At 50.4% G+C, this 27,785-nt stretch overlaps 1 protein-coding gene across 1 annotated transcript in view; it reads right to left on the bottom strand.

Annotated features, from left to right (window-relative positions):
* Nucleotides 1-1,209: 1,209 nt before the first annotated feature.
* The window catches only part of OSBPL2 (oxysterol binding protein like 2), a 36,399-nt gene continuing 9,823 nt past the window's right edge, over nt 1,210-27,785 (bottom strand). The window contains exons 2-14 of the mRNA XM_027559077.1: nt 18,658-18,828; nt 15,263-15,407; nt 13,527-13,602; nt 13,244-13,378; nt 12,565-12,662; nt 10,010-10,192; nt 8,344-8,451; nt 7,493-7,582; nt 6,004-6,127; nt 4,619-4,747; nt 3,301-3,424; nt 2,666-2,756; nt 1,210-2,419 (exon numbers count right to left, since the gene is read on the bottom strand). Coding sequence (XP_027414878.1) covers nt 2,317-2,419; nt 2,666-2,756; nt 3,301-3,424; nt 4,619-4,747; nt 6,004-6,127; nt 7,493-7,582; nt 8,344-8,451; nt 10,010-10,192; nt 12,565-12,662; nt 13,244-13,378; nt 13,527-13,602; nt 15,263-15,407; nt 18,658-18,694 — 1,443 coding nt within the window. The 5' untranslated portion in view covers nt 18,695-18,828 and the 3' untranslated portion in view covers nt 1,210-2,316. The remainder of the gene's footprint in view (nt 2,420-2,665; nt 2,757-3,300; nt 3,425-4,618; nt 4,748-6,003; nt 6,128-7,492; nt 7,583-8,343; nt 8,452-10,009; nt 10,193-12,564; nt 12,663-13,243; nt 13,379-13,526; nt 13,603-15,262; nt 15,408-18,657; nt 18,829-27,785) is intronic.

The raw sequence follows: 27,785 nt of genomic DNA, 5'->3' as shown, positions 1-27,785 counted from the left end.
CCAACCCGGAAGGGACCAGCCTGTGCGGCTCAGGGACCCAGACACTGCATTGGCCCCAGCCCTAGATGGCCTGAGAAGCCCAGCCAGCTCCAGTGTGTGTGCCGCAGGTCCATCGGCCACCATGTCGCCTGCATGGCCGGCTCCCCAGTGGCTCTCAGAAAGTTCACTGAATCAACAGACACAGAACTGAACCTTCAGAGGGAGTGGAATCAAAGCCTGAAGGTCTTTGGGTGAAGTGGGTCCTACTTTTCATCCCACAAGGACATTCCAAGTTATAAGGCTGCTCTGAAAACCACCCAGGCCCTCCATCCAAGCCACGATCACACACTGGGGGCCCTCTACAAGGCCACGCCTCCCACACACCAGTCATGGGAGGTCGTCTCTAAAAAGCAAATCCCACGGAAACACTGTTATTAAAGAAAGACCCCTGACGTCCCAGTGCATCACGGTGGCCAAGCTGATGGGCAGCTCTGGTGCGTGTTGAAAACTCATGCCGCCCATGCTTTCTGGTCCCAGGCCATCCTGCCCTTTCTCCTTCCACTTGAGTCAGGCTTGAAGGAAGTGGTGGTGGGGACTACGCTATGGGATCTGACCTCGGGGAAGACTCAGGGATGCAGATGAAAGTGTCGGTTGCACGGTCATGTCCGACTCTGTGCGGCCCCACAGACTGTGTAGCCTGCCAGGCTCCTCTGTCCATGGGATTCTCCAGGCAAGAATACCGAAGTGGGTTGCCACTCCCTTCTCCAGAGGATCCTCCTGACCCAGGGACTGAACCTGGGTCTCCTACACTGCAGGCAGATCCTTTACCGTCTGAGCCTGCAGGGAAGTTCTCAGAGATGCAGACCTTGCAGAAAATTACTGGAGTGGTGAGAAACAGGACAATCCGTGAAAGCTGTCAAATTGCCCTCGACACCACTGCTCTAAACGTGCCCCGGGTCCCCCAGCCTTACATTCCCCGGAGAAGCAGTTTGTTTCCGTTGCCGGCCGCCACCAGGGGCACAGGACTCCCAATGCTAATGACCAGGTGTGTCAGCACCTCCTCTCTGCAGAACCTGAGACCACACACGCCTGGGGCCTCTGTGTGGTCTGGGGGCCTCTGCAGGTTCCGGGGACCCGGCCTGGGTCCCGCCAGGCAGATGCCCTGGAACTCGACCGTGGCATCATGCCTCCAGTTTCCAAAGCTACAGAATCAAGCCTTCAGAACAAGGGTTCACTTTTAAAAGTGTTTTAATTACAAATGTGGTTTTGAAGCCAGGACACACAATGCCGACACCCTCCTGCTGAGAACCCACACTGTGTACAGCTGCGTGTGTGTGCATGCATGCGCTTGTGCATGTGTGCACACGGCAGATTGTCTTCGAATCAAAGAGCTCTGCCACGGCCAGTGGTGTTGGCACCTCTACAGAAAGTGAACAGTCACAGGGTGTAGATGTGTGCGGAGGCGGACACGCACAGTGGTGAGGACACCCCCGAGGCGGGTCACACATGCATGACAGGGACAGGTCGACTGTCGTGCGTGCAGGACTCACTCTGTGTGAGGGCGTGGCTTGCAGCGAGGGGGAGCCCCAGGGACCAGAGGGCTGGGCGCCATCTGGGAACGACTGGTCAGAGTTTCTGGCCACCCTCGTTGTCATGGTAATGCTTCATTTTGGACAGTGTAAAGTGGTGATTAATGCCTATCTTGCTCTTCAGCAAAGTATTATTCAAGTAGTTTGAACTTAAATATTTTCAAAGTAATCTTTACATTATTGAAGATTGATAAAAAATACAAACTCTGACAACTTTTCATTTCATTCAATCGGCTGCTTTGAAAACCTCCACTTCTGTGTTACCGTGATCTAGAAAGCAATTCCTGGCCTGTATAAGGCTCCTGGTGGGACTTTTCTCAAGATCCATCTTTTCCTGTTACTGGTTCAGTTTTAAAATACTTTCAGAAACCCTTTGCCACTGCATTACGAAGAGGAATATGGACCCTTCCCATTACTTCCTTTATTTATAACTTTTTGTAATGAAGAGGGTGCTGTACTCTACGCCAGCCCAGCTTGTCCTGTCACATAAAGGGAACTGTAAAGACTGTTCCTTCTCAAACCTTAATGGAAACATGATGATCCCAAGGGAAGTTTTATGAAGAGGCTGCAACAGTAGTAAAATGTTTGGCAATCAAAAGTTAATTAGAATTAAATCCTCAACCAGGGACGATGCGATCTCCATGAACAGTCATGAGAAAAGCTGGTTTCTGCCGTGGCAGAAGCTCAGAGCAGCCGCTTGACGGAGTCCAGCCTCTGGGTCTCCAGGTCTGGGGGCCAGTCCGGCCTCTCAGTAGATGTCGGGGCAGCCTGAGAAATCCCGCTCGAAGTAGCCCCCTGCGTACAGCCAGTCGGGGGTCCCAGTGTACGGGTTACTGCCTCGGTGAAACCACCTGCGACACAGAGCAGGCGGTCAGGAGGCCAGTGGACTGTTCTCCACTTGGGATCGTGGCCCCTCCAGTCAGCACTGTCACCTTGCATGTCATCTCACGTGCAGCCCAGGCTGTAAGCCGCTGACTCGTGGGACACAGGGTAGCTTCTGCTCAGCCCCAGGAGGGCCTGCAGCCCCTCCTCACTGCCCCCAGGTGGGTGGGTCTGTGCCTCCCCCGCCCCATCCCCATGGCCGCCGGGTGCCTCACCGCGTCTGCCACTCAGCCTCCTCCCGGGCCCGCTCCCTCCGGGCCTCCCTCTGCTTCTCCTCCAGCCGCTCCTTCTCCTGGCTTGCCAGATCTAGGTGCAAGCACGGGGCAGGTCAGGGACCAGGGTGACAGGCAGAGGTGAGGCTGAGAAAGTGGATGAGGGACACCCCACACACCCCCCACCCAACCCCAGGTGGGAACCATAGGCAGTAAGTGTGTGGGAAACCAGACCCAAGCCCATGGCCAGGCCCAGACCCCAGGGCAGCCAGCGGCCCACAGAGGGGCCGTGGGGTAGGAAAGGCACAGGGGGGACCCTCCACACCAGAGACTTTCAAATAACAGCTTCTGAAATGTAACCTTACTGTCTGTTGAACCTAGTAAGAAAATCGGGGACTTGTATAACATTTTGTATATATTCTCTTTCATTTCATTTTTCTAGTAACTTAATCTTATTTTATTTATAAAAGAAGTGGCCTGCAGCAAACTAGAAGCTTTACAACTCTTGCCCACAGATGGTTTGAGAAGCACGTCGAGAAGATATGACGTGTGTTCAGTTAACAGGGATACGTTCCTTCCCTGCACCACCCGCGTGGCCAGGGCTGGGCGCCCAGTCAGCCCCCAATGCGAACACGCACCCATGTTGCCATTCTCCATGCCGCGGATGTCAGGGCGTAGCCGGCAGTCGGTGGGGGCCAGGATCTTCTCCATGCCCGTCTCTAGTTCATTGAGACTCACCGTGAAGCTAGTGAAGTTGTACATCTGCGGGGCAGGCACAGAGTCGTTACTATAAATGATACTCTTTTCCACACTTGCCTGGGTCTCCTAGGGGGCTCATCCTCTCCACCCCCACAGGAGGCACCCAGATTCTCACTGTGACATCCGACCTGCACGTCTGTCTCCTCATGCCCCAGGGGTCTGAGAAGAATCTCTATCTCAACCCCTTTGTGGTGGGGTCTGCCGCCTCCTGATACCCAGACCTGGGGACTTGCCTCCCTCTGGCCACTTCTGCTCTGGCCCCGAAGCCTATCTCCACAAGTGGCTGGAGGGGCCCCTGGTTCCTCAAATGACCCCACGGTTCCCCATGTCATGCACAGTAAGAGAGGAGATTGGATCCTGGCTGCTCCCTGGCCCAAATGCGGCCCTACGGCCAATGGCCCTGGCTCCCTAGTCCTTGCTCCATGTACCCGTGTCCCCAGGAGGCCCGCCTCCAGCCCATTAGACAGGTCACTCTGCTGTGTGGGGTTGGGGTCCTTGCCTACCTGTCCTTGGGCTCTACTCCCAGGGACCTGGACCCACCTACTCCAACCCAGTAAATGTTCACTGAACCAAAGAAACGGATATGATTTCTAGTTTTTACTGTGTGTGTGTGTGTATGTTTTTTAAACAGATTTTTCTCCATTATCTTATAATTTGTATTCCACTGAAACTGCAGTCGTGGCTGTGCTGAGATAATCTATTTATCACTGAATGTTTGTTTCCTTTATTTTGCACAGGCTGTGGCTTTGCTTAAAGGATGTAACAAAAATTTTTTAAAAATCTATGATACACTGTATATATATTTTATATATAAATAATATAAAATTATAATATAGTAAAATGAAATTTACTATGTATTTATCATATAATTATTTTATATAAACATTACTGTATGTAATATAATAATTTTACCATAGGTAACAAAATTATAAGTGCAATTTTCCAAAACAAATATCGAAACGCATTTAAGGACTGAAATTGACAAGTCAAAAAATTCTCTCTCGAAACTGGTTTGGAAACCCTTTCGGTCAGACACAGCTGGTGTAGACACTGAGGGTTCGCAGTGTAACCAGGTCCTGAGGTGTGTGTGGATGCCTGAGCTGAGTGCTGGAGGGTGGGGGTCATAGGGCTCGGAGGGCAGGGAGCCCCGAGGGTGACAGGATGACTGGGGGCCTGGCTAGGGCCGGGGGCACAGACCTGAGCGGAGTTGGGGGGCCGGGTATTGACTCTCCAGAGTAGCTTGCTGCCTGGAATGACCTGCACCGTCTCCTGAGACTCGGGCACACTGTCCGCTACATCGCAATCAGCCTTCTCAGGGCCGTCGTCCTGAAAGACACAGCACCCACTGCCCCCGGAGCCCTGGCAGACCCTCCCAAGCCCCCGAGAGGGCAGCAGGCACCACGCTCCTGGTAGGGGGGCCCATGTGGCCTCCTGAGTGTGATTGGATGGGGCGACACCTCCTCAGGTAGCCAAGGGCGCCCCCAAGTGGTCCTCTACCCCAACGCTGCCCTTCTGCACGTGTGGTGACTTCAGGGTGTCTCAGCGTCTCTAGACTAAGCTCTCACTTGGGGTCACATCTCAATAGAAAAGTACAACTGCTACTTCCTTTTCAAAAGCAGTGGGACCTGGAGAAGAAGAGTGGCTTTTAGTTAGCTGTGAGGGAGATACTTAATTACAACGAGCACAGCCTGGCAGTCTTCCCCGCCTGCGGGTTACGCGGTGTGGTGCCAGAAGCTAAGTGAAGACACAGGGCAGCGGTCTGCACCCCCACGAAATGCTCCCTCCTTGGGACGTCACCCCGAGGGGCAACACAGCCAAGCAAACGCACTAAACATGTCAGCAAACAGATTTAACATCTGCTCTATGGTCTTCAAATGGAACTTTACTTTTTTTTTTTTTTAGTTTAAAGGAGTATTTTTAGAAAAGATGTCTAATAGAACCTGTGAAATATTACAACATAAAAACCAACAGGGACGTCCCAGGCAGTCCAGTGGCTAAGACTCTGAGCCTCCCCTACAGGGGGCACAGGTGTGACCCCTGGTCAGGGAACTGAGTTCCCAGACGCCACATGCCTAGTGGCTTGGCCCAAAACAAAACAAGAAACAATAACAATCTCAGCAGAAGTTGAATATTCTGTTAAACAGATACTGAACACCTCAGGTTTGGTACATTCTAATTTATCATCTAGAAAAACACGACACCTCTCTTGAACTATTGCCTCTAGTCTTAGGCTCAAGAAGAACTAGTCTTAAGACAATCAGTATTGGATTTTATCACCTGGAACTCAGAACTAGAAATGCAGAAAGGACATCCACTTGCTTATCTACTGGGTCTCAGCTAACAAGGTGCGGGGACAGGAGAGGTATCAAGAAATATCCAGAAGGAAATGGAGGCACCCTCTGATTCTGCCAGGTAGAGGGGTGGGTAGAGGCACCCCAGCACCTGGCCATCCAGAATCAGGTGGACAGGCACCTTCGCTCGGAGAGACAGGTTCTGTAACCCACCCCTCTAGCTGGACCACCAAGGCACCGCCTGGCCAGGCCCCGCACCCTCGCTGGGGACCCCCCACGGCAGCCCCGTACCGGCTTCGTCTTCCGCAGGGAGTCCCCTCTTCTTTCCTGCTTCCTGAAGGACTCGTATGTGACAGGGTCTATGCCCCACAAGCACTCCGTCCACTTGCCATAGATCACAAAGAGCTTCTTTTTGCTGGAGGGAAAGGGAATTTTTAAAAGCAAGTAACAGTGATCATCAACCGTTCATCCAGAAATGCAGCCCCCTAACCTGACCCAGAATCAATCTTCATCATCAGTCTTGTAAACCCTAGGGTACTGCTGGTGCAAACATGCAGACGGAAAGCTCCATTTCAGTATCGCCACTCACAGCTTTCAGACTAACTCTTCACACTCCTTTGCCAAAGCAGGAAAGAGAAAACAAGGGCACAAGAACCTGAAGGGCTGCGGGAGGCAGATGGGGTAAGAACAAGTGTGTAACATAACACCCTGTGAGCCTGATTGTCGTTTTTTAAATATACTACATCTTTTAAGTACCATGTGTCCTGCAGCCCCTTCTCTATGTCCTATAAACAACCCTCCCCACATCCAGCTGCCACTGCCTCTTCAGCTCCATAACCTGGAGTCAGACCCCCATCACTGTCCGCCCACAGCCTCCAGAAAGGGCGCTCTGCCTGATTCCCAAGGAACAATGCATGCTGTGCCTTGTTCTCCTTTCCTGCATCTTCCTGGGTGAGCAGGGAGTTGACCATGTGCTCCTGGAAGGCTGTGCTGGCAGCCGAGGGCCATGCTGGGAGGGCACCTGTGCTTCAGAGGCTGGGCCTGGAGGGTGGCAAGCGGGGACACATGGCCAAGTCCTCTCTGTCCAATTTGGGATGGAAAACCAGAAACTCGGAGCTGGGCTGGTGCAGGGGGGTGTCCACTGCTGCAGCCCACGTCTGTGGGCCAGCTGACCACGGTCTCCCTCTGGGCTGACTCTGCAGGGCTGGCCAATGCCAGTCTCCCTAACAGGACTGCTGTCCTGTGAAGCCATACACCAAGTCCCAAAAGATTTCAAGGGGCGAAGTGGTCAGAGTCTTAAGTCTAAGGGATTTGAACAGGTGAACATCTGACACCCAACAGAGTGGGACAGAGCAAAAGTACCCGCTGCTTTACACTAGGAACTATTTTTACCTGAAAATGTACATATTTTAGGAGCTAAAAGGAATCTTATGGCTGTTATGTGGTCCAAGTTACTTGATGGAAAAAAAAAGAGAGAGAAACTGAGACCCAACACATAGTGTAACTAACCCAAAGTGGGGAAGAATCCCCCAAACTTGTTAAAATACTACTGATCATTTCTCTGCTCACAGAAACTTGAACAAGTCCCAGATTTCCCAACAGGAGCGAAAAAAATCATGTGGAAAAGGATGCCCATAAACGCGTGTTTGGGTTTTGCCTGATAACCATACTGAGCCCAGGAGAGAGAGTGAAACATGAGGTCAGATTCTAAAACCACGACTTCTGCAGAAGACGCAAGCACCAACTAGGCACCTGTGACCCGATCTGCGCGGGGATCTACCTTTTGTCTTGAATGTACCCCTCCACTTTGTGAAGTTCTTTCCCAAACAGTCCACACGGTTTAAAGTGAAGCACACACTTATCTCCAGTCCTGCAGGGAAGACAAACACAGGCTTCTGCTGTGGATGGGAAATGTCAAGAAAAGGCAAATTGAGGGGGTAGGGAAAGAGAGAAGGAGAGAGAGATGGAGGGGGAGATACAGAGGGAAAGACCGAGAGTGAGGGGAAGATGGGGAGATAGCAGGGGAGAGAGGGGAGCAAGCAAGAGCTCGTACAAGGGCTCCCCAGGGCGGGGCAGCATCAGGACTGCATGGACGGCCCAGGGACCTTTCCAGGGGACAGAAAGCTTCAAGTACTGCCTGGTGCTGATGGTTACACAATTCGGTAGATTTACTAAAAGTCATTTACATGTCTACTTTAAATGGGTGGATTTTATGACATGTAAATTATATCTTAACAAAGCTGTTAAGAAACAAAGCAAACCAGCCATGAACTTCGAGGAATAAGGCCTGGCAGACTGGACAGTGGTCACTGTTTTCACCAGAAGATCACACCATTCTTGAGTGTAGTTTAAAACTTCCAACTAAATCAACCACTGTGACTAAAAACACAGAAATAACAACACGGAGCACTAACGACGACTTTGACCAGTGCCGGCCAGAATCAGATCCAACCGCAGCACGTGTGTTGTCTCGCGGCCAGTATGGCCCATCTGGAAGCTGAGCTCGCTGGGGACCAGGGAGGGCCTTGGGGGCTGAGGGTGGCATGAATACACAGCTGAACGCCAGCGGCCAGTGCTCTGGGCGCCCCATCGCCACCCTGACTCGCAGCATCTCAGCATTGGGCCCGTTACCTGTGGTTTAAAATCTCCACTGTCCCATACTGCTCTATCCAGAGCTTGCCGATAATCACGTTGTGGACACAGCACGTAGGGTTGGTCCAGGTGTATGCTTCCTTATGTCTGAAATACGCCAGAGAACAGAGACACCGCGTGACCCTAGAAGCTAAGTCCCAGACAGAATCACACCATAATGGACTGAAAGCCGCAGAAGGGCATAGCACAGCTTTGAACTCCCGAGCAGTGGCTACGTCTTTAGCATTCGTTTGAAATGTCCTTTGTAGTATCAACAAAGCTTTCTATTTAAACGTGGAGACAAGTTAATCAGCAATAAAGGGCTGCAACAAAGGCAAGAGGTTTCCTGTGAAGTTGTCAACAGAACAGCCCTCTTACCATGCCCGCCCTGCCCTGTGGGAACCACGAGGTCCCTAGCGAGCCTGGGCCCTGGGCCTCTGGGGCCAACATGAGGCGGGGTGGGTCCTGGGGTGCAAATGCCTTTCCCATCAGTCACCTGCTCCCCAGGTGGGCTTCCTCAAGGAGAAAAGAAACCTCACAAACGGGCGGGGAGCAGAGGGCCAGACCCATGTCTCAAGGGAGGCTGTGTCGGAGCCACAGTTGAGGGCAAAAAAAGGCCCAGGGCACAAGCATTTCACGAGGAACACTGGAAACTTCTTGAATGTCCTGGGAACCAAAAGCGTTCATTGACAGGGCTTGCAACTCTGCAGGTTGCAACTCTCCCCACCCTTAAAAGCCAAGAGCAGGTGACCAGGAGGGGCTGCCCCGGTCTGACCCAAGATGCAAGGGTCTGGGGTGGAGACTGGGGAGCCCACACGCCTCTGGCCAGGTGGGGCTCACAGGAAACACAAATGCCATACAAAGCTCCCACGGAGCTGCAGGCAGCGAGGCTCGTGCTTCAGGGAGGCAGCTGTGCCCCTTGGTCTGGACCGTCCACAACGGGTTTGCAGTGCCAGGCGGCTGCTAGAGACTCGGTTTCTGCCTGGAGGGTCTTTGATCAACGTCAGATTGGGCATGTCTGGATTTAAATCGATTTAAAGGTATGCATGCATCCTTGAAGACGGCCCCTCCATTCTCCTCCCCTCCTGGAGTTCAGACCCTAGACCACAGCTGGTCTGTGTGACCACAGCATGTGCACATAGGCTGTGGTCATTTCTGAGGTCAGGTGATGAAGGACACGTCTATCCTTGGGCACCCATCCTTGGTCCCTAGCTCTGGGGGGTGCCCGTGTCCGGCCGCACAGCTGTGCAGAGCAGGGGGGTGGCAAGCAACCCTGGCCTCTGCCAGCGGCCAGGGAAGAGAGTGCGGGAGCAGAGGCTCTGCCTGGTTGTCTTCAGGGGTTCATCCAGCCTGCACCCCAGCTGCACCAGCACAGAACCCCAACAGAGCCCCCACATCACCCCCAACACCAGGCGAGGACAGGATTGTTTCAGGCTCTGAGCTGGGCTGTCACACAGCAGGGGACGACGACCACAACCAGGGACTGAACTGCAGAGACCAGGGAGAAAAAACAGGACCCAACCCAATCCTGTAAGGAGCACACCCCCTGCCCCAGGAACCACCACCCCAACGAGGCCTCCAGGCTCCCTGGAGGAGGGTCCTGCGCTGCAAGGCTGCCCGCCTGGCTGCCCACCACGGCCCCTGCACCGCATAGCTCCCCACTCACTTGAGCAGCTCCAGTGTGATGGTGCCGCGGGGCTCTGCTTCCACGCTCTTCCCCCAGAACTTGAGCTTCGGATAGATGGAGCCATGAAACAGGAAGTCCTGGTGGAGGCCCTCCGAGTAGAACGCACTGATTGGGGGGTGGTGGCTCACCTGCTCGGATATGAATCTAAACCCTAAGTCTTCCCTGGAAGCAAAAATGAGGAAAAGAAAGGAAGGGGCAGGAGAGACAACCAGAGGACCTTGTGAGTGACAGCAAAGCCCATAAAGTCGGCCCAGCACCCGCCTCCCCAGGGAAGCCCACAACTCAGCACCTGCATGTGGGATGGAGGACCCACAGAGCCCCTGACCCCCATGTTTGGGAGGGGTGCTGGGATAAGGGGACCACACATGCTGTCTCATATGGCAGAAACAACCAGCGCGGCTCTCCAATGTCACACGTGGCCTAATACTGACCACAAAAACACGCACATGCACACACATGCACACGCACACACACACGCGCGCGCGCGCACACACTGTGTCCCGGGGCCATCACCAACACACAAAACAAGCAGCCCTGCGGAGAGGCCCCCTGCCCTGACCCCCTGCCCACCCCGGTGCTCTTAGGGCCAGCGACTCAGAGGCCCGACAGCAAACTGTCACCTGACTTCTCCAGGGATGCCCACTGCCCAGTAAACCCAGAGGAGGGCTGTCCAGCCTCCTTTCAAGGCTCCCAGGATGTTTGTGATGAAATGTCTTATGTCCCAAGATATTCCTGGCCAAGAAGTAGGATTTTTAGTACACTCTCTTTTTCAATAAAAATGTCAGTTTTTAATTGTTCCAGAACTCTGAATACACCTACAGCTATAGTCATTAAAAATTATAAAAGCTCAACCACATAATTACTAACTTAACTGGAATCAGAATTTCCAATCATTACAGAGGAAGGAAAGTTGAAAAATTAGATTTTAAAAGGTTGCCTACCAAGGTATGTAATTTACAAAATGAATACTTGTCTAAGAACAGAAAGTGTTATTTTTAGTTATCCATGAGCAAGCTCTAGGGACAAAACGATACTGGTGAGTGGCCAGTTTAGTTACATTGCCCAAACAGGAAGATAGCTGTCTAACACGCGTGGCACACGGCAGACACCGGAAGTGTGATTGGGAAGTTGCGGCCTGACACAAGTGTAGAGAGTGTGTCAGTGTTCCCTACCAGTCCATGAGGCTGGTTCAGCTGAACTATGCTCTGAAAGAGACCGACGCTGGGCTATCGCTACATTCAGCGCCTTGGAGGGCTTGCATGCTTTTAACCCCCTGCTTGCTTTCTGTTGTCTGGATTCTTAATGTACTGTGCTTTGATTTCTCTTTTCTGATATTTCAATGATGCTCTTAATACGCACAAATGCTGAAAACTATCTAACAGCTACATAAGGGCAGAATCTCGAATACTGGACTAGAGTATGCTGACCAGAGGGAGGAAGCTCTTGCTCAAGAGGAATATCTAAGAAACATCTCCACGAATTCCAGATACAAGTGTCCCCCTGAGACTGACCCTCAGGCCAGCCTTCCCCTGCCTGGGCTTCAGCTTCCCTGTCTCTCAAAGGAGAAAGCTGTGCCTACGGTCCCTCTTGCTGTGACCTGCCACAGCCCCAGACCACCTGCTGTACTCCTGTCATTTACAAGGCTCCTGGCAGCACACAGCATGCTTTCTCCTAACTTATCTGGCTTTCTTGAAGAAAATGACATGTGGAGAAGGGGTCCTCCAGCACCCAGTGCCAGCCAGCCTCTAAAGCACACTAAAACCCAGGAGGACCCCACACAGACCCTGTGCACAGAGGGGCCGCTGCTGAGCCATCCAGGACGAGCCAGAGAAGGTGGAATCTGAAACTGGCATGAATGCTGCCTCCCCACCTGGGAAGAGATGCACGTGCAGGCTGCCTGCATCACCAAGATGACAACTCCTCCCCGGACGGGCTGAAAGCAGGGCTGACACGCACACCTCCGCAAACAGTGTAAACTCTGACACATCTGAAGGGCCTATTCTCAGCCGCCTAGCATCCCCACAGCCCAGCATCATCTACTCACCACAGCAAAGACTCAACCATTAACAACACATATGCACAGAAGGACCCAAGAACTACAGCCAGAAGTTTGTGGTTCTTTGAATCCAAGATTAGTCACACAGTACACCACTGTTTTATAAAGATGCTGCAAATTACAGTAGGCCACGCAGACATGCCCACACACACAAGCACCCAGCAGCACTACACCCCGCCATCCCCTCTCTGCTCCTGAACCTAACCTACACGTTTAGGTTAGGTCCTGAGCCTAAACCACACATTCTGGCCATCCCCTCTCCATTCCTGAACCTAACGCAGTCTTCGGTTTTCAATTCGGTTTCTCACCAGGGTTCTGTTATGCCATTAACACAACACCTCTCTAAAGTGAACCATTTTTCCACCCACAGGAAGCCCCTCAACTCAGCCGCCTGGAGACATCCATGCTGCACAAGGACCCTCCTCATCCGTCACCAGAGTCCTGTGCCCAAGACACCACGAGGGCCCCATCTGCTTACCTGATGAGCTCATACGTCTCCCCCAGGAGCGGGTTGAAGGGCTTGCCGGTCCTCTCCCACTGGGAAGCCACAGCTGAAACCGCGAAGGCCGCCACAGACTGGAAGCAACCACAGGCCAGTGAGGGGGTGGCGACCATGAGGACGTGCGAGCCAAGGGCTGGGTGGCGCCCAGACACGCGCTTGGGGTGACTTCTCAGTCTCCCGCTGGTAACGCGTGTGAAACCACAGAACTTCCGGGGAAATGCTGTTTATCACCCACCACTTCCTCAAAGCCACAGAAAGCAGGAACTCTGCCATCTCCCACCCCAGTTGGGGCCTGCCCTGCAGGCCGTCTATCACACATGTGCACACACTCGCATGGGACGGTGGTGCTGAAAGGACCCAAGAGGGGCCAACTGCCAGCCCCACATCCCCCTGCAGCCCCACAGGCCCAACCGACAGGAGGCCAAGACCACACCCGTGGAGAATGTGCCTGTGGCAAATGCCTAGGCCGTTGGGCAGGACAGCTCCCCAAAGTCAGTGTGAGCTGCTCTGGCCCCGCTCCCAGACATCCCACTGCTGAGGGCCAAGGTCCCTGCCCCCACGTGGCCAGTCACATTAAGTCACGTTTTTAACTGCTATGGTCTGCGTGCAACCAAGCACAGTGCCAGGTGCCCCCCGAAGTGAGCTTGCCACCCACCTGCATCCTTTCTAGGGACTGGGGCTGGCGGGAGGCTCTGTGAATTAGGTACACATGTTCCATGTACTCTGTGATCCGCTGCAGGAAACTCAGGGGCTCATTGAAGGCTATGGGCATCGTGATCTTGGACAGCTCCTAGGAGGGGCCGGAGAGGACCCTCTCCATTAGCAGCAGGCTCTCCCCACACCCGCCCCTCCTCCGAGCACCGCTTCTTGGAGTCACAGCCACCTGTGCCAGACAAGATGGTGGAGGCCCCGTGGGAAGTCTGGCTCTCTGAACTCACCAAGCCGATGCACTTCTTCAATATGCTCCACACGCTGAAGTCGCTTCTGGTAAACATTGGGGCAGGCAGAGATGTCCTGCAGAGGAGCAACCAGAGCAACACGTATGTTTCAACAATGTGAGTCACAATGGATGGCTCTGCTCAGTGGCCCTTGTCTTTCACCTTTTCTAAGCATTAGTGTTTCTCTATGTTGGCTCGCCAGTGGAGGAAAAAAGGACCAGACTGCTGCAGAAGTCCCAGAGAAAGCTTTCTGTACCAAATATTGGAGGGCCTCCTGGGAAATGATCACGGCCACATGGACGACCTTCCCCCATGGAGCTGGGGAGTCAGGTCGCCGCACCCCCACCCCAGGGCAGCCGGGCGCCAGCAGCCAGGAGCAGCTGCAGGACCATGGACAGAGGTCAGACAAGAAGGAGTCCCACTCAGAAAACATCTCAGAAACCGGCTCTTAAACCCCTCTGAAGCCTGTGCTTGTCTTTCCTGAGGTCCTGTGTGGCCATGACATGACAGGCCCCAGCTGTGAGGGGCCACGAGGGGGAGGGCAAAGCCCAAGGATGGCCCTGCATACAGGCAGGAGCTGACGAGATGGAGGAGAAGAAGGCCCAGGCTCAGGGCACAGAGCAGACAGAGCCCTAACGAGGGAAAAGCCGGGGCACCAAGGACCCCACAAGGCTGGGACCTCTGACCGTGGGCGGGGCTGCCCCCAGAGAGAGGCACAGGTGCCGGGGTCATCCTTAGAGGAGACCCTTACGGTTCATGGTCCAAACTAACACACTGGAGAGAGAAGAGCTGCTGCACCCTCACTCAGGGCCGTGTCCACCGCCTGGGAGCTTAAGAAGGGGGAGGTACAGGATCGGACCTGTCCAGAAACGGTGAAATCTGGGCAAGAAACAGGCACAGGAGGTGCCCACAGGAGGCCCAGTGTAGGAGGAACAGGCCGGAACACAGGAGCTGGCAAAGCTGAAGGCATCCAAGACACATCTCCAGAGGCCAGCAAGTCAGGCTGGGGGATGGATATGGGAGGAAGGGGCGGGGGTGCGGCACTAGGGCCAGCTTGAGCCAGATTCCGGGGTATAGGGGATGAGGGGGCTGACGGCTGAGCCCAGGCCATGAGAGCAGGCAGGAGGTGCTCTGGCAGCTCAGGGTCCCGCTGGGTCCAGTGCAGGGCAGAGGCTGGGGTGAAGGTGGGCTCCCTGGGTGGACAGAGGCCACTGCCATCATCCCAGGGGCTCCACCTGCTTCCTGTCTGTCCCAGCTGAGTCCTCCCTTCTGTTGGTGAACTTGGGTCAGTGTCACTGAAGTCTGCTCACATGAGAACCCAGTGGTGGTGGAGAGAGAACGGAATGTGGTCTTGCTACACCAAACAACCCTCAGAAACTCTCGGGATCAGAGGTCAGTGTGTGGAAAGAGAACGCAGGCAGATCTGCATGAAGCCAGCAGGATGGTCTGGTAACAGTGAGGGCAGGCTGTGAGCAAACACCAGGGCCCCCTGGAGCTCAGTCCCACAACCCGGAGCAGGCACAGCCGCCCCGTCAGCTTAAGGACTGGAGTCAAGTTGAGGAAGCACCGTCACTGATCTGTAGGGGCCACCCAGAGGCTAGCTGAACAGGCCCTCGATCTGCCCAGTGACACTGGACAGGACGTTCTCAGCTCACAACCTGCACCCGCAGCGTATCTGGGGCGAATGAGTACAGGTGTGCTGGGAGACACTAAGATTGACCCACAGGACAACCTACCTGTGCTTCTGAATCCCATTCTCCTGAGGAGGCCCGTCCCCAACTTTTCCAATCCCATTACTTTTGCTGGTGTCCACATGAATCACGCCAGTGAGTCTCTGATTCGCCTCTGAAAATTCCCCGGAAGAGTTATCAGAGTCAAAGCCTGCATGAGACAAGCAGAGGGTGAGGTGGCAGGACTTCACCTCTGAGGATTCTCACTGAAAGCAGAAAACCTGAAGCTCTAAAGTGTTTCTAATGGACACAGTCAGAGTTATTAACTCCGCTCGCCAAGAGCTGCAGACGGAGGTGGAAAAAGAGGACTGCTCCCAGGGGCTCCCCAAGGAGGACCCCACCCTGCCACCCACATTGCACGCTCCATGGTCCTTTCCATGTGGGGTGGCCCCAGGGGACAAGGACAGTTTTCCCCTGTGGTCATCAATGACTCATGTCCTCCGGGGTGGTCACACCTAACTCAGGCCACAACATCCTCCTCCTCTGTCCATATTTGAGGTCAAACTCTGCATCATGTTCTGAAACATATCTGCTGCAGTATTTCTAAGACCAAGCACCACGCCACCGCATTGGCAGAACCTAGCCAACCTACCAACAATAACCCAAACTGTGGATGATGGATGTGAACCCAGAGACTACACGGTACACAGAAAACAGGGAAAATGACCCATGAGGACTAATGCGAAACACAGGCAGCCGTCTCCTGGCCCGTCCAGTCCCTGAGGAAGAAGGTCACAACCCTGGGCAGACCTCTGGGTCTTCTCCACTGGGAAGGCTTTTCCGAAGTGACCAGTGACCAGGGACAAGGGAAGTGTGTTTCCTTTTGCTCCAGGGCAAGCCTGGAGGGAGCTGTGGCTGCCAGGTGAATCATTCCAGCTGGAGCAGAGGCTCCTGACCGCTGACCCCCAGCAATGAGCCCACGAGGAACATAGGGTGGGCTCCCGTAACAGCCCCTCATTTCTGAGTGGAAAGTGGGGCCCAGCGTGAAAGACCTGGGTGGCTGCTGCTACACACAAAACATAAACCACCTTGCCACTGATAAGCTTCCTTGAGAAAATGCAAAAATTCCTTCTTTCTCATTCTTCTCTATTGACAGATCCACAAAATGTAGCAGCACTGAAACCGATGACACAATAAATTTGAAAGGATATAATTAAAAATAATCAATACCTTCTGAAATAGCCTGTCACCTCTAGTTTTTGCTAACAATCCCCAAAGTGACACCTGTTGATCCCCAGCATAAACGTGGGTCTAACATAGCCTGAAACAGTCCCAGCTTAGGGTTGCTGAGTGCACAGGTATCCCTGCATCCCTCAGGGCCGAGAATCTAGGCCACCGTTAAGTAGAAAGTTCGTTTAGATCACAGCCCTGGGGTGGGCCCCAGAAAACAAAGCAGCTTCTCCCTCACAAGTGCCTGAAGTCTCTGGTGAAGCCAATGCTCCATAACACCTTAATCATCTTAATACTTAATACACAACGTTTCTTGTTTTACACAAAGAGAAAATACAGATCAGCCAAGGAGCAAGCTGAAAGCATTTATAATCTGATCACTTAGAGATACCCATCTTCGACAGGTCAGTCTGATTTTTTACAGCCCTTCATCTGTACATATTCTCAAGTGCTTTATTTAAAAACCTTTCAAATTGAAAGGTACTGATTCTTAGAGGGAATACCTGCCCACTGAAGTCATCCATTCAGTAACTGCTGGGTTTAAATATGTTTTAATAGAGTCACAAAGTAAGACCGACTCTAAGACAGGGAAGTACCCACCGGGCATTTCATTGCATTAGGAGACTTCAGATTTTTCACCTTCCTGTTGCTTGTTCGGGAACCAAAGGACAGTTTGGTTCGGTGAAACCAAAGGTGTTTCACCGAGACACCTGCTTCCTCTGCCTCCATCTCAGGGACTTGTGGCTGGTCCCACCGTGCAGAGAGGTGGCGATGGAGTCATACACACGTGGCACCCCCACAGCTCAGGGCCTCTCCAGGGAAAGCCCTTCACGAGAGCCAGTTACACTGGTCCCAGTAGGAGGGCACCTCCAGGAGGCTCCTGGGTGAGAGGGCCTCACTGAGGTCGGGCTCTTTAGGTTTCAGACGTGGTCCCTATGCCAGGGCCAGGCAGACCGAGGGCGTGATTCCCCGACAACCAGCCGCTAGGTGGAATTCAGCTGCTAACAATCACTGATGAGCGGGTGGTTGATCAGACAGCACGCTTCCCAGGAAAACATGTCTACAGGGAACATAATAGCTATGAAATCTCAGATGACGACTCAGTGGTTCAGCCTTTGAGAATAGCGAGGGGAGCACAATGCCAGTTCCTCCTGGGGCTTCGGACGAGAATAAGTCAATCACCTGAGGCTGCTGGCCCTCAACTGCTCCAGCCCTTCCCTCGGGAGAAGTATGGCCAATGAACGCAGGCAGCATGGGGCAGGGCTCCACCAGGGCTCCAGGTGTCCCGACAGGGATAGCACAGGTGTCTGGGGACAGTGACCACCACCAGGCAAGAGCCTCCTGTTGTGCTGGGCACCATACTCTCTCAGCACCAACCACAGTAGGGCCCCCTGACAGCACTGGGGAGATGACCACTGAAGAAGCTGGCGGCAGTAACGTTTCAGAGCCGCCATTTCTACGTCCCCACACCCAAGAGCAGGCTCTGGACTGGAAGAGTCCCCTGAAGTCCGTCTCCACCAGTAAGAACCCTCAGCAAGAAAAGCAAAGTGATGCTCCCAGTGCTGACAAGTCGGTGGAGGGCAGGGGGACACCTTGAACTTGAGTTTGGGGCCCCCTCAGGAGGTGACAGGAGGAAGAGGGGCCGCTCTAAGCAAATGTGGCCTGACCAAGCCTGGCCTCTCCTGCCCCCCACCCCCTGCCACCCCCATCACTCACACACACACAGAACACCCCCCCCACCACATGCTCCACCCCACTAGCCTGGGTACCAGCGTTCACAATGGTGTTTGAAAAGCGAAACAGAACTGAACTTTTTTTTTTTAGAACTGAACTTTTAACACAGCAAGAGTTGCTGTGGAAGCAGATAATCTACTATTCCTTGGTAGACTTTAAGTCGTGCATAAGACAGGACAGTAAGGTTTTGCTCATTATAAACAATATAAGGATGCGGACCATCTCATTCAGGAGCCAAATAAAAATATTTACACCCGAGGGCAACTCTTTCAAAGACTGAAACACACAGTTGCCCTTTCATGTTATCTCCTGTGGTCTGAAGTGGATGTTTTCCTCCAAATCTGGGCCAGGACAAGTGCTTTTCCTGGGAACACGTCACCCTTCTCTCTGCGTGGCTCTCCCAGGCCATCCTCATGTCCCCAGGCTAAGTCTGAGGCCGGGGTCTGAGGGCTTCACGCTCATGACCTGGCCTCTGCGCTGGCACCCCCTCCGCTCACCTGTGACGGCATCGAAGAACTCCTCCTCTCCGTTCATCCTTCAGCAGCTGGGCGCCCGCCGCCTGACCTGGAGGGTCCTCTACTCAATCATTGTACTGAATCTACATTGACAGCGTAAGAAATCTCACACTGAGAACTTTTTAAGGTAAAAATCCAATAGGCACTGGAGACCTACAGGGGAAAAAATTTGTTTTAGTGTATTTAGCTTTCAGAAGTTGTATAGTTTAGAAACATTTAAAAATACCTATTCACTATCCTTGAGTTCATCTTGATTACATCTGAGCAAAGAAGTAAAAGGAATGGCCTCACACAAGAGGAAACAGTCACACCTCTGTCCTTCAGTGGGCACCACTATCTGAGGTTACTTTAAAAGCCACTGTCCACTGAGATGACTAATCTGGGGCCACGTGGACAGTTCAAAGGCCAATTAGTGAAAGTGAGGCGTCCACACATCAAGGCCCCAACACACCTTTGCCACTGCATATCTTCACCAGAAGCTGGAACAAGTGGTTATAAATAATGCAAAGTTCTGTTAAAACATTTATTCCACATCAACCTGAAACCAATTTTCAATTCTGGAGGATTAAGACTGCTGTTTAAGTTCGCTGTCCTCAGCATAAACTGTAATCAACTTAAATTTTCTCAAAATTATATTAGCTCAATATTTTAGAACTCATGCATATTAACTTCTCCCTTATGAAGCACAGTGTTTCATCAATGGCAAGAGACTGTCCCCACAGATTTGACGTTCTAGGAAAATCAGCAGAGACCCACGGTTCATTCACTGTGTGAGGCTGAGCGCTCCCTTCCAGTTCTGAGAGCAGTTCCAAAGGAACAGGTGGTCCCCCAGTCCTTGGAGCGGCCACATGGCACCTGGTGTCACCTCCAAAGCATTCATCTCGGGCTCCGTCCTGAGCACAGGTGAACGTCTATGTCATACAACCAACTGCAATTGGGTTTTCCCTCCTTCCTCCCCACAAGAAGCTCTCTCATCAGTTTCCTTTCCTTCCCCACCTTCCTAACCTACAGGCAGAACCACACCCGGGCAGCTTCAGGAAACGCCCATTCAAAGCCTCACTCAGTCACCCATGCTGGTTCTGTTTTCCTTTTGGCAAATTAGAAAAGTTATTGCTCACTTCTGACTCTTCTCTGATGTGACAGGCCCAATCACACTCGGGCTCCAGAAGCCACGAAGTGGAACCAGGGTTCCCTGGAGGAGAAATGGCTGAGCCCAGAACTGGGGTCCCTCTAGAGGCAGCAGGAAGCTGGCAAGAGTACTTGAGTCAGGTCAAAAGGCTCAGAAGAACCTGCAGAGGCTCCACTGCATCAGCAGGTTCCTGTGAGCCCTGAGAACAGCCAGAGTAGTCACCTCTCACCGCACACATTTAAGTCCCCGGGTTCTCTGAGATGCTGAAAAAGAAATCGACTGGTCACCACTGGATGGATGACACCAACACATTCTTCTGAAAACTAGGACATGCAGGAAAGCATCAAGCCTTTGAGTTGCCTTCCTGTGCAGGTTCTCTGTCCCACTTTTTAGAGGCGTTCCTGCTGATCCATGAAGGACCGGGCTATGTCCATTCTGTGTGCAACCCTGACGAATTCCCATGTCTGAGTGCTGGGCACCCATGGTCGTGCCATCACAGAACCACATGCGCTACCTGCCTCCTCCTTGGGGGTCCTGCTAAGAGAATGGACCCTCCTGCAACCTCAACTACCAACCTAAGGAACACAGAGAAGACAGGAACATGCCAAACTCCACCAAAGGGACACTGTGGGCAAAATCCAGACCCTGGGCAAGTATACAGGATGAAACCCAGCTCCTCCAACCAATAAATCACACACACATAAAGTGGCAGGTAAAGGGACCCTTCCCTATCTCGAGTGAGATGAGTTTCATGGGTACAGACAGATGTCAGAACTCATTGTACGCTTTCAATATGTGCAATTTAGGGAACTCCTAGTGGTCCAGTGGTTACAACTCCACACTTGCACGGCTGAGGGTGTGGCTTTGATCCCTGCTGGAGGAACTAAGACTCTGCAAGCTGTGCAGTGTGGCCAAAAATAAAAATAAATAAATACCTGCAATTTACTGTATGTTAATTACACCCCCTAGTTCAGTTCAGTTCAGTTTAGTCGCTCAGTCATGTCCGACTCTTTGCGACCCCATGGACTGCAGCACACCAGGCCTCGCTGTCCATCACCAACTCCCGGAGTCTACCCAAACCCATGTCCATTGAGTCAGTGATGCCATCCAACCATCTCATCCTCTGTCGTCCCCTTGTCCGCCTGCCCTCAATCTTTCCCGGAATCAGGGTCTTTTCAAATGAGTTAGCTCTTCACATCAGGTGGCCAAAGTATTGGAGTTTCAGCTTCAACATCAGTCCTTCCAATGAACACCCAGGACTAATCTCCTTGAGGATGGACTGGTTGGATCTCCTTGCAGTCCAAGAGACTCTCAAGAGTCTTCTCCAACACCACAGTTCAAAAGCATCAATTCTTCGACGCTCTGCTTTCTTTACAGTCCAACTCTCACATCCATACATGACTAGTGGAAGAACAATAGCCTTGACTAGACGGACCTTTGGAGAAGGCAATGGCACCCCACTCCAGTACTCTTGCCTGGAAAATCCCATGGACGGAGGAGCCTGGTAGGCTGCAGTCCATGGGGTCGCTAGGAGTCGGACACGACTGAGCGACTTCACTTTCACTCTTCACTTTCATGCATCGGAGAAGGAAATGGCAACCCACTCCAGTGTTCTTGCCTGAGGAATCCCAAGGACGGGGGAGCCTGGTGGGCTTCCGTCTGTGGGGTCACAGAGAGTCGGACACGACTGAAGTGACTTAGCAGTTAGCAGACGGACCTTTGTTGGCAAAGTAATTGCTTTTGAATATTCTGTCTAGGTTGGTCATAACTTTCCTTCCAAGGAGTGCTAAGAGTCTTTAATTTCATGGCTGCAGTCACCATGTGCAGTGATTCTGGAGCCCCAAAAATAGTCAGCCACTGTTTCCACTATTTCCCCATCTATTTGCCATGAAGTGATGGGACCGGATGCCATGATCTTCGTTTTCTGAATGTTGAGCTTTAAGCCAACTTTTTCACTCTCCTCTTTCACTTTCATCAAGAGGCTCTTTAGTTCTTCTTCACTTTCTGCCATAAGGGTAGTGTCATTTGCATATCTGAGGTTATTGATATCTCTCCCAGCAATCTTGATTCCAGCTTGTGCTTCATCCAGCCCAGCGTTTCTCATGATGTACTCTGCATAGACGTTAAATAAGCACGGTGACAATATACAGCCTTGACGTACTCCTTTTCCTATTTGGAACCAGTCTGTCGTTCCATGTCCAGTTCTAACTATTGCTTCCTGACCTGCATACAGATTTCTCAAGAGGCAGGTCAGGTGGTCTGGTATTCCCATCTCTTTCAGAATTTTCCACAGTTGATTGTGATCCACACAGTCAAAGGCTTTGGCATAGTCAATATAGCAGAAATAGATGTTTTTCTGGAACTCTCTTGCTTTTTCCATGATCCAGCAGATGTTGGCAATTTGATCTCTGGTTCCTCTGCCTTTCCTGAAACCAGTCTGAACATCTGGAAGTTCATGGTTCACGTATTGCTGAAGCCTGGCTTGGAGAATTTTGAGCATTATTTTGCTAGCATGTGAGATGAGTGCAATTGTGCAGTAGTTTGAGCATTCTTTGGCATTGCCTTTCTTTGGGATTGGAATGAAAATTGACCTTTTACAGTCCTGTGGCCACTGCTGAGTTTTCCAAATTTGCTGGCATATTGAGTGCAGCACTTTCAAAGCATCATCTTTTAGGGTTTGAAACAGTTCAACTGGAATTCCATCACCTCCACTAGCTTTGTAGTGATGCTTCATAAGGCCCACTTGACTTCACATTCCAGGATGTCTGGCTCTAGGTGAGTGATCACACCATCGTGATTATCTGGGTCGTGAAGCTCTTTTTTGTACAGTTCTTCTGTGTATTCTTGCCACCTCTTCTTAATATCTTCTGCTTCTGTTAGGTCCATACCATTTCTGTCCTTTATCGAGCCCATCTTTGCATGAAATGTTCCCTTAGTATCTCTAATTTTCTTGAAGAGATCTCTAGTCTTTCCCATTCTATTATTTTCCTCTATTTCTTTACACTGATTGCCGAGGAAGGCTTTCTTATCTCTCCTTGCTGTTCTTTGGAACTCTGCATTCAAATGGGTATATCTTCCCTTTTCTCCTTTGCTTTATGCTTCTCTTCTTTTCACAGCTATTTGTAAGGCATCCTCAGACAGCCATTTTGATTTTTTGCATTTCTTTTTCTTGGGATGGTCTTGATCCCTGTCTCCTGTACAATGTCACGAATCTCTGTCCATAGTTCATCAGGCACTCTGTCTATCAGATCTAGTCCCTTAAATCTATTTCTCACTTCCACTGTAATCATAAGGGATTTGGTTTAGGTCATACCTGAATGGTCTAGTAGTTTTCCCGACTTTCTTCAATTTAAGTCTGAATTTGGCAATAAGGAGTTCATGATCTGAGCCACAGTCAGCTCCCAGTCTTGTTTTTGCTGACTATATAGAGCTTCTCCATCTTTGGTTGCAAAGAATATAATCAATCTGATTTCAGTGTTGGCCATCTGGTGATGTCCATGTGTAGAGTTTTCTCTTGTGTTGTTGGAAGAGGGTGTTTGCTATGACCAGTGTGTTCTCTTGGCAAAACTCTATTAGCCTTTGCCCTGCTTCATTCTGTACTCCAAGGCCAAATTTGCCTGTTACTCCAGGTGTTTCTTGACTTCTTACTTTTGCATTCCAGTCCCCTATAATGAAAAGGATATCTGTTTTGGGTGTCAGTTCTAAAAGGTCTTGTAGGTCTTCATAGAACCGTTCAACTTCGGCTTCTTCACACCCCCAAAAGATACTTAAAGGCACACATGTCATAACTGTATCTTTTAAACTGCTCTTATTTTTTAGAGCTATGCACTGAAACAAATTGGATAGAACAACAGCACGTCTGGGAGTTTCTTCAAAATGACTCGGGGAGAGGGCAGGGTGGTTAAGGGGATGAGATGGGCCAGGAGCTGGTGAACTGCTGGGTATGAGATAGGCTCACAGGGGACCATGGCACTGTGCTGCCTGTTTCTCTGTACCTTTAATATCTCCCATAATAGAAGGCATGTTCAAAGCCACGGTATTTTCTTTTTATATGCTTCCTTGCCCATAACAAAAGTCCCAATGTTAAAAGTAAATCAATCAAAACTCATGGAAAGTCTTTAAAATGAAGGTCAGGCTTAAAGTGAGATGTCAGGCTGGACAAACACTGAAGACAGGAGCTGAGCCAATAGCTGGGACCGTGACATGGCTGCAGCCCTGTGACCCTGCCATGCAGATCTGTGGTCCAACCACCACCAGGTACCCAAGCCCCATACAGGAGGCGCCACGAGTCAAGGCCAGAAGCCTCGCAGCCGCCTCAGACCTGCACACACCCGCAGGTGCACAGTTAATCCCGCCCAGCATCCAGGCCATGCCGGGGGAGTCGTTCTAAAAGCCACACACCTTGTACGGTCTTCACTGTGCCAGGAGAAACCAGCCACCACCATGGGGTCAACATAAGACAGCAGTGATCTACCTCCTTCAGGACAGAGGGTACGCCTGGGAGGGACAGCTCCCGAGGAAGGCCTCTCCTGAGTTTGGGGGGGACCAGGGGCAGGGGGAGTGGGGCCCCAGGGGCATGGGGGCAGGGCATCCTTGGTCCCACCTCCGTTTGGCTGCCCACCTGACCTCTTCTCAGAAGCCTTATGGCTGTGGGACCCTCCATACTCAGTCCCCTGCTGAGTGGCCTCTGACCCCAAGGTGGTCCTGGCCCCCGACCCAGCCCACACTCATGGAGGGACCCTAAGGTGGGCAGCGAGCAGAAAGCCTCCTCTCCGGTGTGTCTGCTAGGCCTCAGAGAAGACAGGGTTTCAGGAAAGGACTCTTTTTCCAAATCAGCTGCTTCCTTTTCTAAGTCCAGAGAAAAACGCAGAAAAGTAAGCTTGTGCTGGACATCTCTGTGGGCCTCCAGGGGCTCCCTCTGCAGCCCCTCCTCAAGCCCCACAGTGAGCATTCCCTCCAGGTCCCATCAAGGGATAGCCAGGGCGCCCCACGGCTTGCAGGTCCCCACAAGGTGCCTGCCCTCCACAGAGCCCCTCACCTCTCTTCAAGGTGCCCACCCCCAGAGTGCTGCCCCATGCTCCCAGGACCCAGCTCCAAATGCGGACTGTCCACCACCACATATACGAATACCCACACTCAAGTCTTACAAACCCATCTTTACATTTTCTTAGAAAAACAGACCTAGTCACTGAGGAATAAGTGGCTGGCTTAGGGACCTGGTGGTTAATCTCCAAGGTCTACTCACTAAAGAGTCAAATTGTGTGTTACTTCTCTGCTCAAAAATGAGCAAGGCAACCTAGATGCAATCTTCACGAAGAAAGAAAGCTCACCAATAATTTGAAAATTCTAAAGCTACTTTTGCAGTTAAATGTCAATTCTGAATTTAAACTGTCCAAAATAATATAAATTTTATTTAGTAATTTTAAAATACATTAGCAAGCATCAACCAGATGGAAGATAAGAAACAGACGACTTGAACAACACCATCAACCAATTAGATCTAACAGATGTATCCAGAACACTCTACCCAACAACAGGACACACCTTCTCAAGCGCATGTGGGACGCTCTCCAGGACAGACCATATGTCAGGCTGCAGGCTACGTCTCAGCAGATTTTAAATGATCTGTATCATACAAAGCATCTTCTCTGACTATAAAAGAATGAGTTAGAAATCACTAACGGAAGGAAAACTAGAAAATTCATGAAGTTTGGAAAATAAGTAACATTCTCTTAGGAATTCCCTGGTGGTCCAGTGGTTAGGATTCAGCTTTCACTCTCAGTGGCCTGAGTTCAATCTGCCTGAGTTCAATCTCTGGGCAGGGAACTAAGATCCCACAAGCTGCCCGGCACTGCCAAAACAAAACGAAAAACTATCTTAAACAACCAACAGATCAGAGAAAAAAGCTATAGGGGAAAAGCAGGAAATCCTTATAAACAAAGGAAAATGAAAACACAACATACCACAGTTTACGGAGTGCAGTGACAGTAGAGCTAAGTGGAAATTTTATAGCTGCCAACACTTACACTAAAAAATAAGATATCAAATCAACAACCTAACCTCACAACTTAAGGAAGGAGAAGAACAACAAACAAATGCCAAAGCTAGCAGAAGGAAGGAAATAATAAGAATAGGAAAATAGGAAATCAGTGAAACCAGAAGTCAGTTCTTTGAAAAGATCAATAGAATCGATTAATCTTCAGTTAGATGGACCAATAAAAAAGAATACTTAAAAAACGAAAATCATAAATTGCAATGCGGACATTACTCATTCTACAGAAACAAAAGGATTACAAGAAAGGGCTATGAACCCTGCAAAACTGGATAACCTAGATAAAATGACAAATTCCTAGAAACACAAAAAGTACTAAGCCTAAATCAAACAGAAAATCTGAGCAGGCGAATCAGTAATCAAAAATCTCCCAACAAAGAAAAACCCTGGATCTGACAACTTCACTGGTGAATTCTACAAAACATTTAAAAAAGAACTAATATGAATTCTTCTCAAACTTTCCCAAAAATTAAGAAGAATAGACACTTCCTAACCCCATCTATGTGATCAGGCAAAGACCCTACAAAAAAAAAAACTACAAACCAATATCCCTTACAAACACAGATGCAAAAGTCCTCAACATAATACTTTTAGCAACATATTAAAGAGGATTACATGTCATGACCAAATGGGATTTACTCCTGGAACAAAAGGATGATTCAATACATGAAACTCAATTGATGTAATATATCACATTAATAGAATGAAGAGGGGAAAAAAAACACATGATCATCCCAACTGATGCAGAAAAATCATTTGGTAAAATTCAACACCTTTTCATGATAGAAATACTTGACAAACTGCAATGGAAGGAGAACATAATAAGGGCCAGAAATGAAAAAACAACAGTGAATATCACACTCGTGGTGAACGCTTTTCCTCTAAGATCAGGAGACCACTGATGCCCACTTTCACCAGTCCTAGTCACCACAGTACTGAAAGATCTAGGCCGAATAATTAGGCAAGAAAAAGAAATAAAAGTCATCCAAATTGGAAAAGAAGAAGTGAAATTATGTTTGCAGATGATGTGATCTTATACAGAGAAAACACTAAAGATTTCACAAACACACCCAAAAAAACTATTAGGATAAATTAATTCAGCAAGGTAGCAGGATACAAACTCGACGTGGAACAATCAGTTGTTATTTCTACACACTTACAGTGAACAGTCTGAAAACGGAATCCCCAAAACAATCCCTTTTACAATGTCATCTAAAAGGATAAAGTTCTCAGGAATTAACCAAGGAGGTTAAAGACCATACAATGAAAACTATAAAACACTGCCAAAAGAAATGAAAAACATAAGCAAATGGAAACACATCCCATGTTCATGGACTGGATGACTGAATATTAAGATGTTGATAAAATTCACATCAATCTATATATTCCATACAATCCCTATCAAGCAACAAGGATGTTTTCTGCAGAGACGGAAGAATCCATTCTAAAACTCATATGGAATGTCAAGTGACCTTTAATAGCCAAAACAAACTGAAGAAAGGAAAACAAAGCCCGAAGACCACACTTCCTGATTTCACAACTCACTACAAAGCCACAGTAATCGAAACAGTGCGGCGCTAGCCCAGAGACCAGTGGAAAGGAGAGAGTCCAGGGACAGACCCTCACAGACACAGCCAACTGACTTCTGACAGCAGGTGTGCCAAGCAAGACCGTTCAAGAAGGAAAGGGCTATCTTTTCAACAAACGGCGCTGGGAAACTGCATATCCACAGGCAAGGAAATACAGTTGGACCCTATCTTATACCATATACAAAAATTAACTCGAAATGGATCAAGGACCTAAATGTAAGATCTAAAACTAAAAAACTCTTAAGAGCAAGATATAGGGCAAAACCTTCATAAATTTGGATTTGGCAATGATTTACTGGATAAGACACCAAGATGAAAGTGAAAGTGGCTCAGTCATGTC

The sequence above is a fragment of the Bos indicus x Bos taurus genome, chromosome 13, assembly GCF_003369695.1.
Source record: "Bos indicus x Bos taurus breed Angus x Brahman F1 hybrid chromosome 13, Bos_hybrid_MaternalHap_v2.0, whole genome shotgun sequence".
In the NCBI taxonomy this organism is placed as follows: domain Eukaryota; kingdom Metazoa; phylum Chordata; class Mammalia; order Artiodactyla; family Bovidae; genus Bos; species Bos indicus x Bos taurus.
This window is presented reverse-complemented; position numbering and strand designations above follow the sequence as displayed.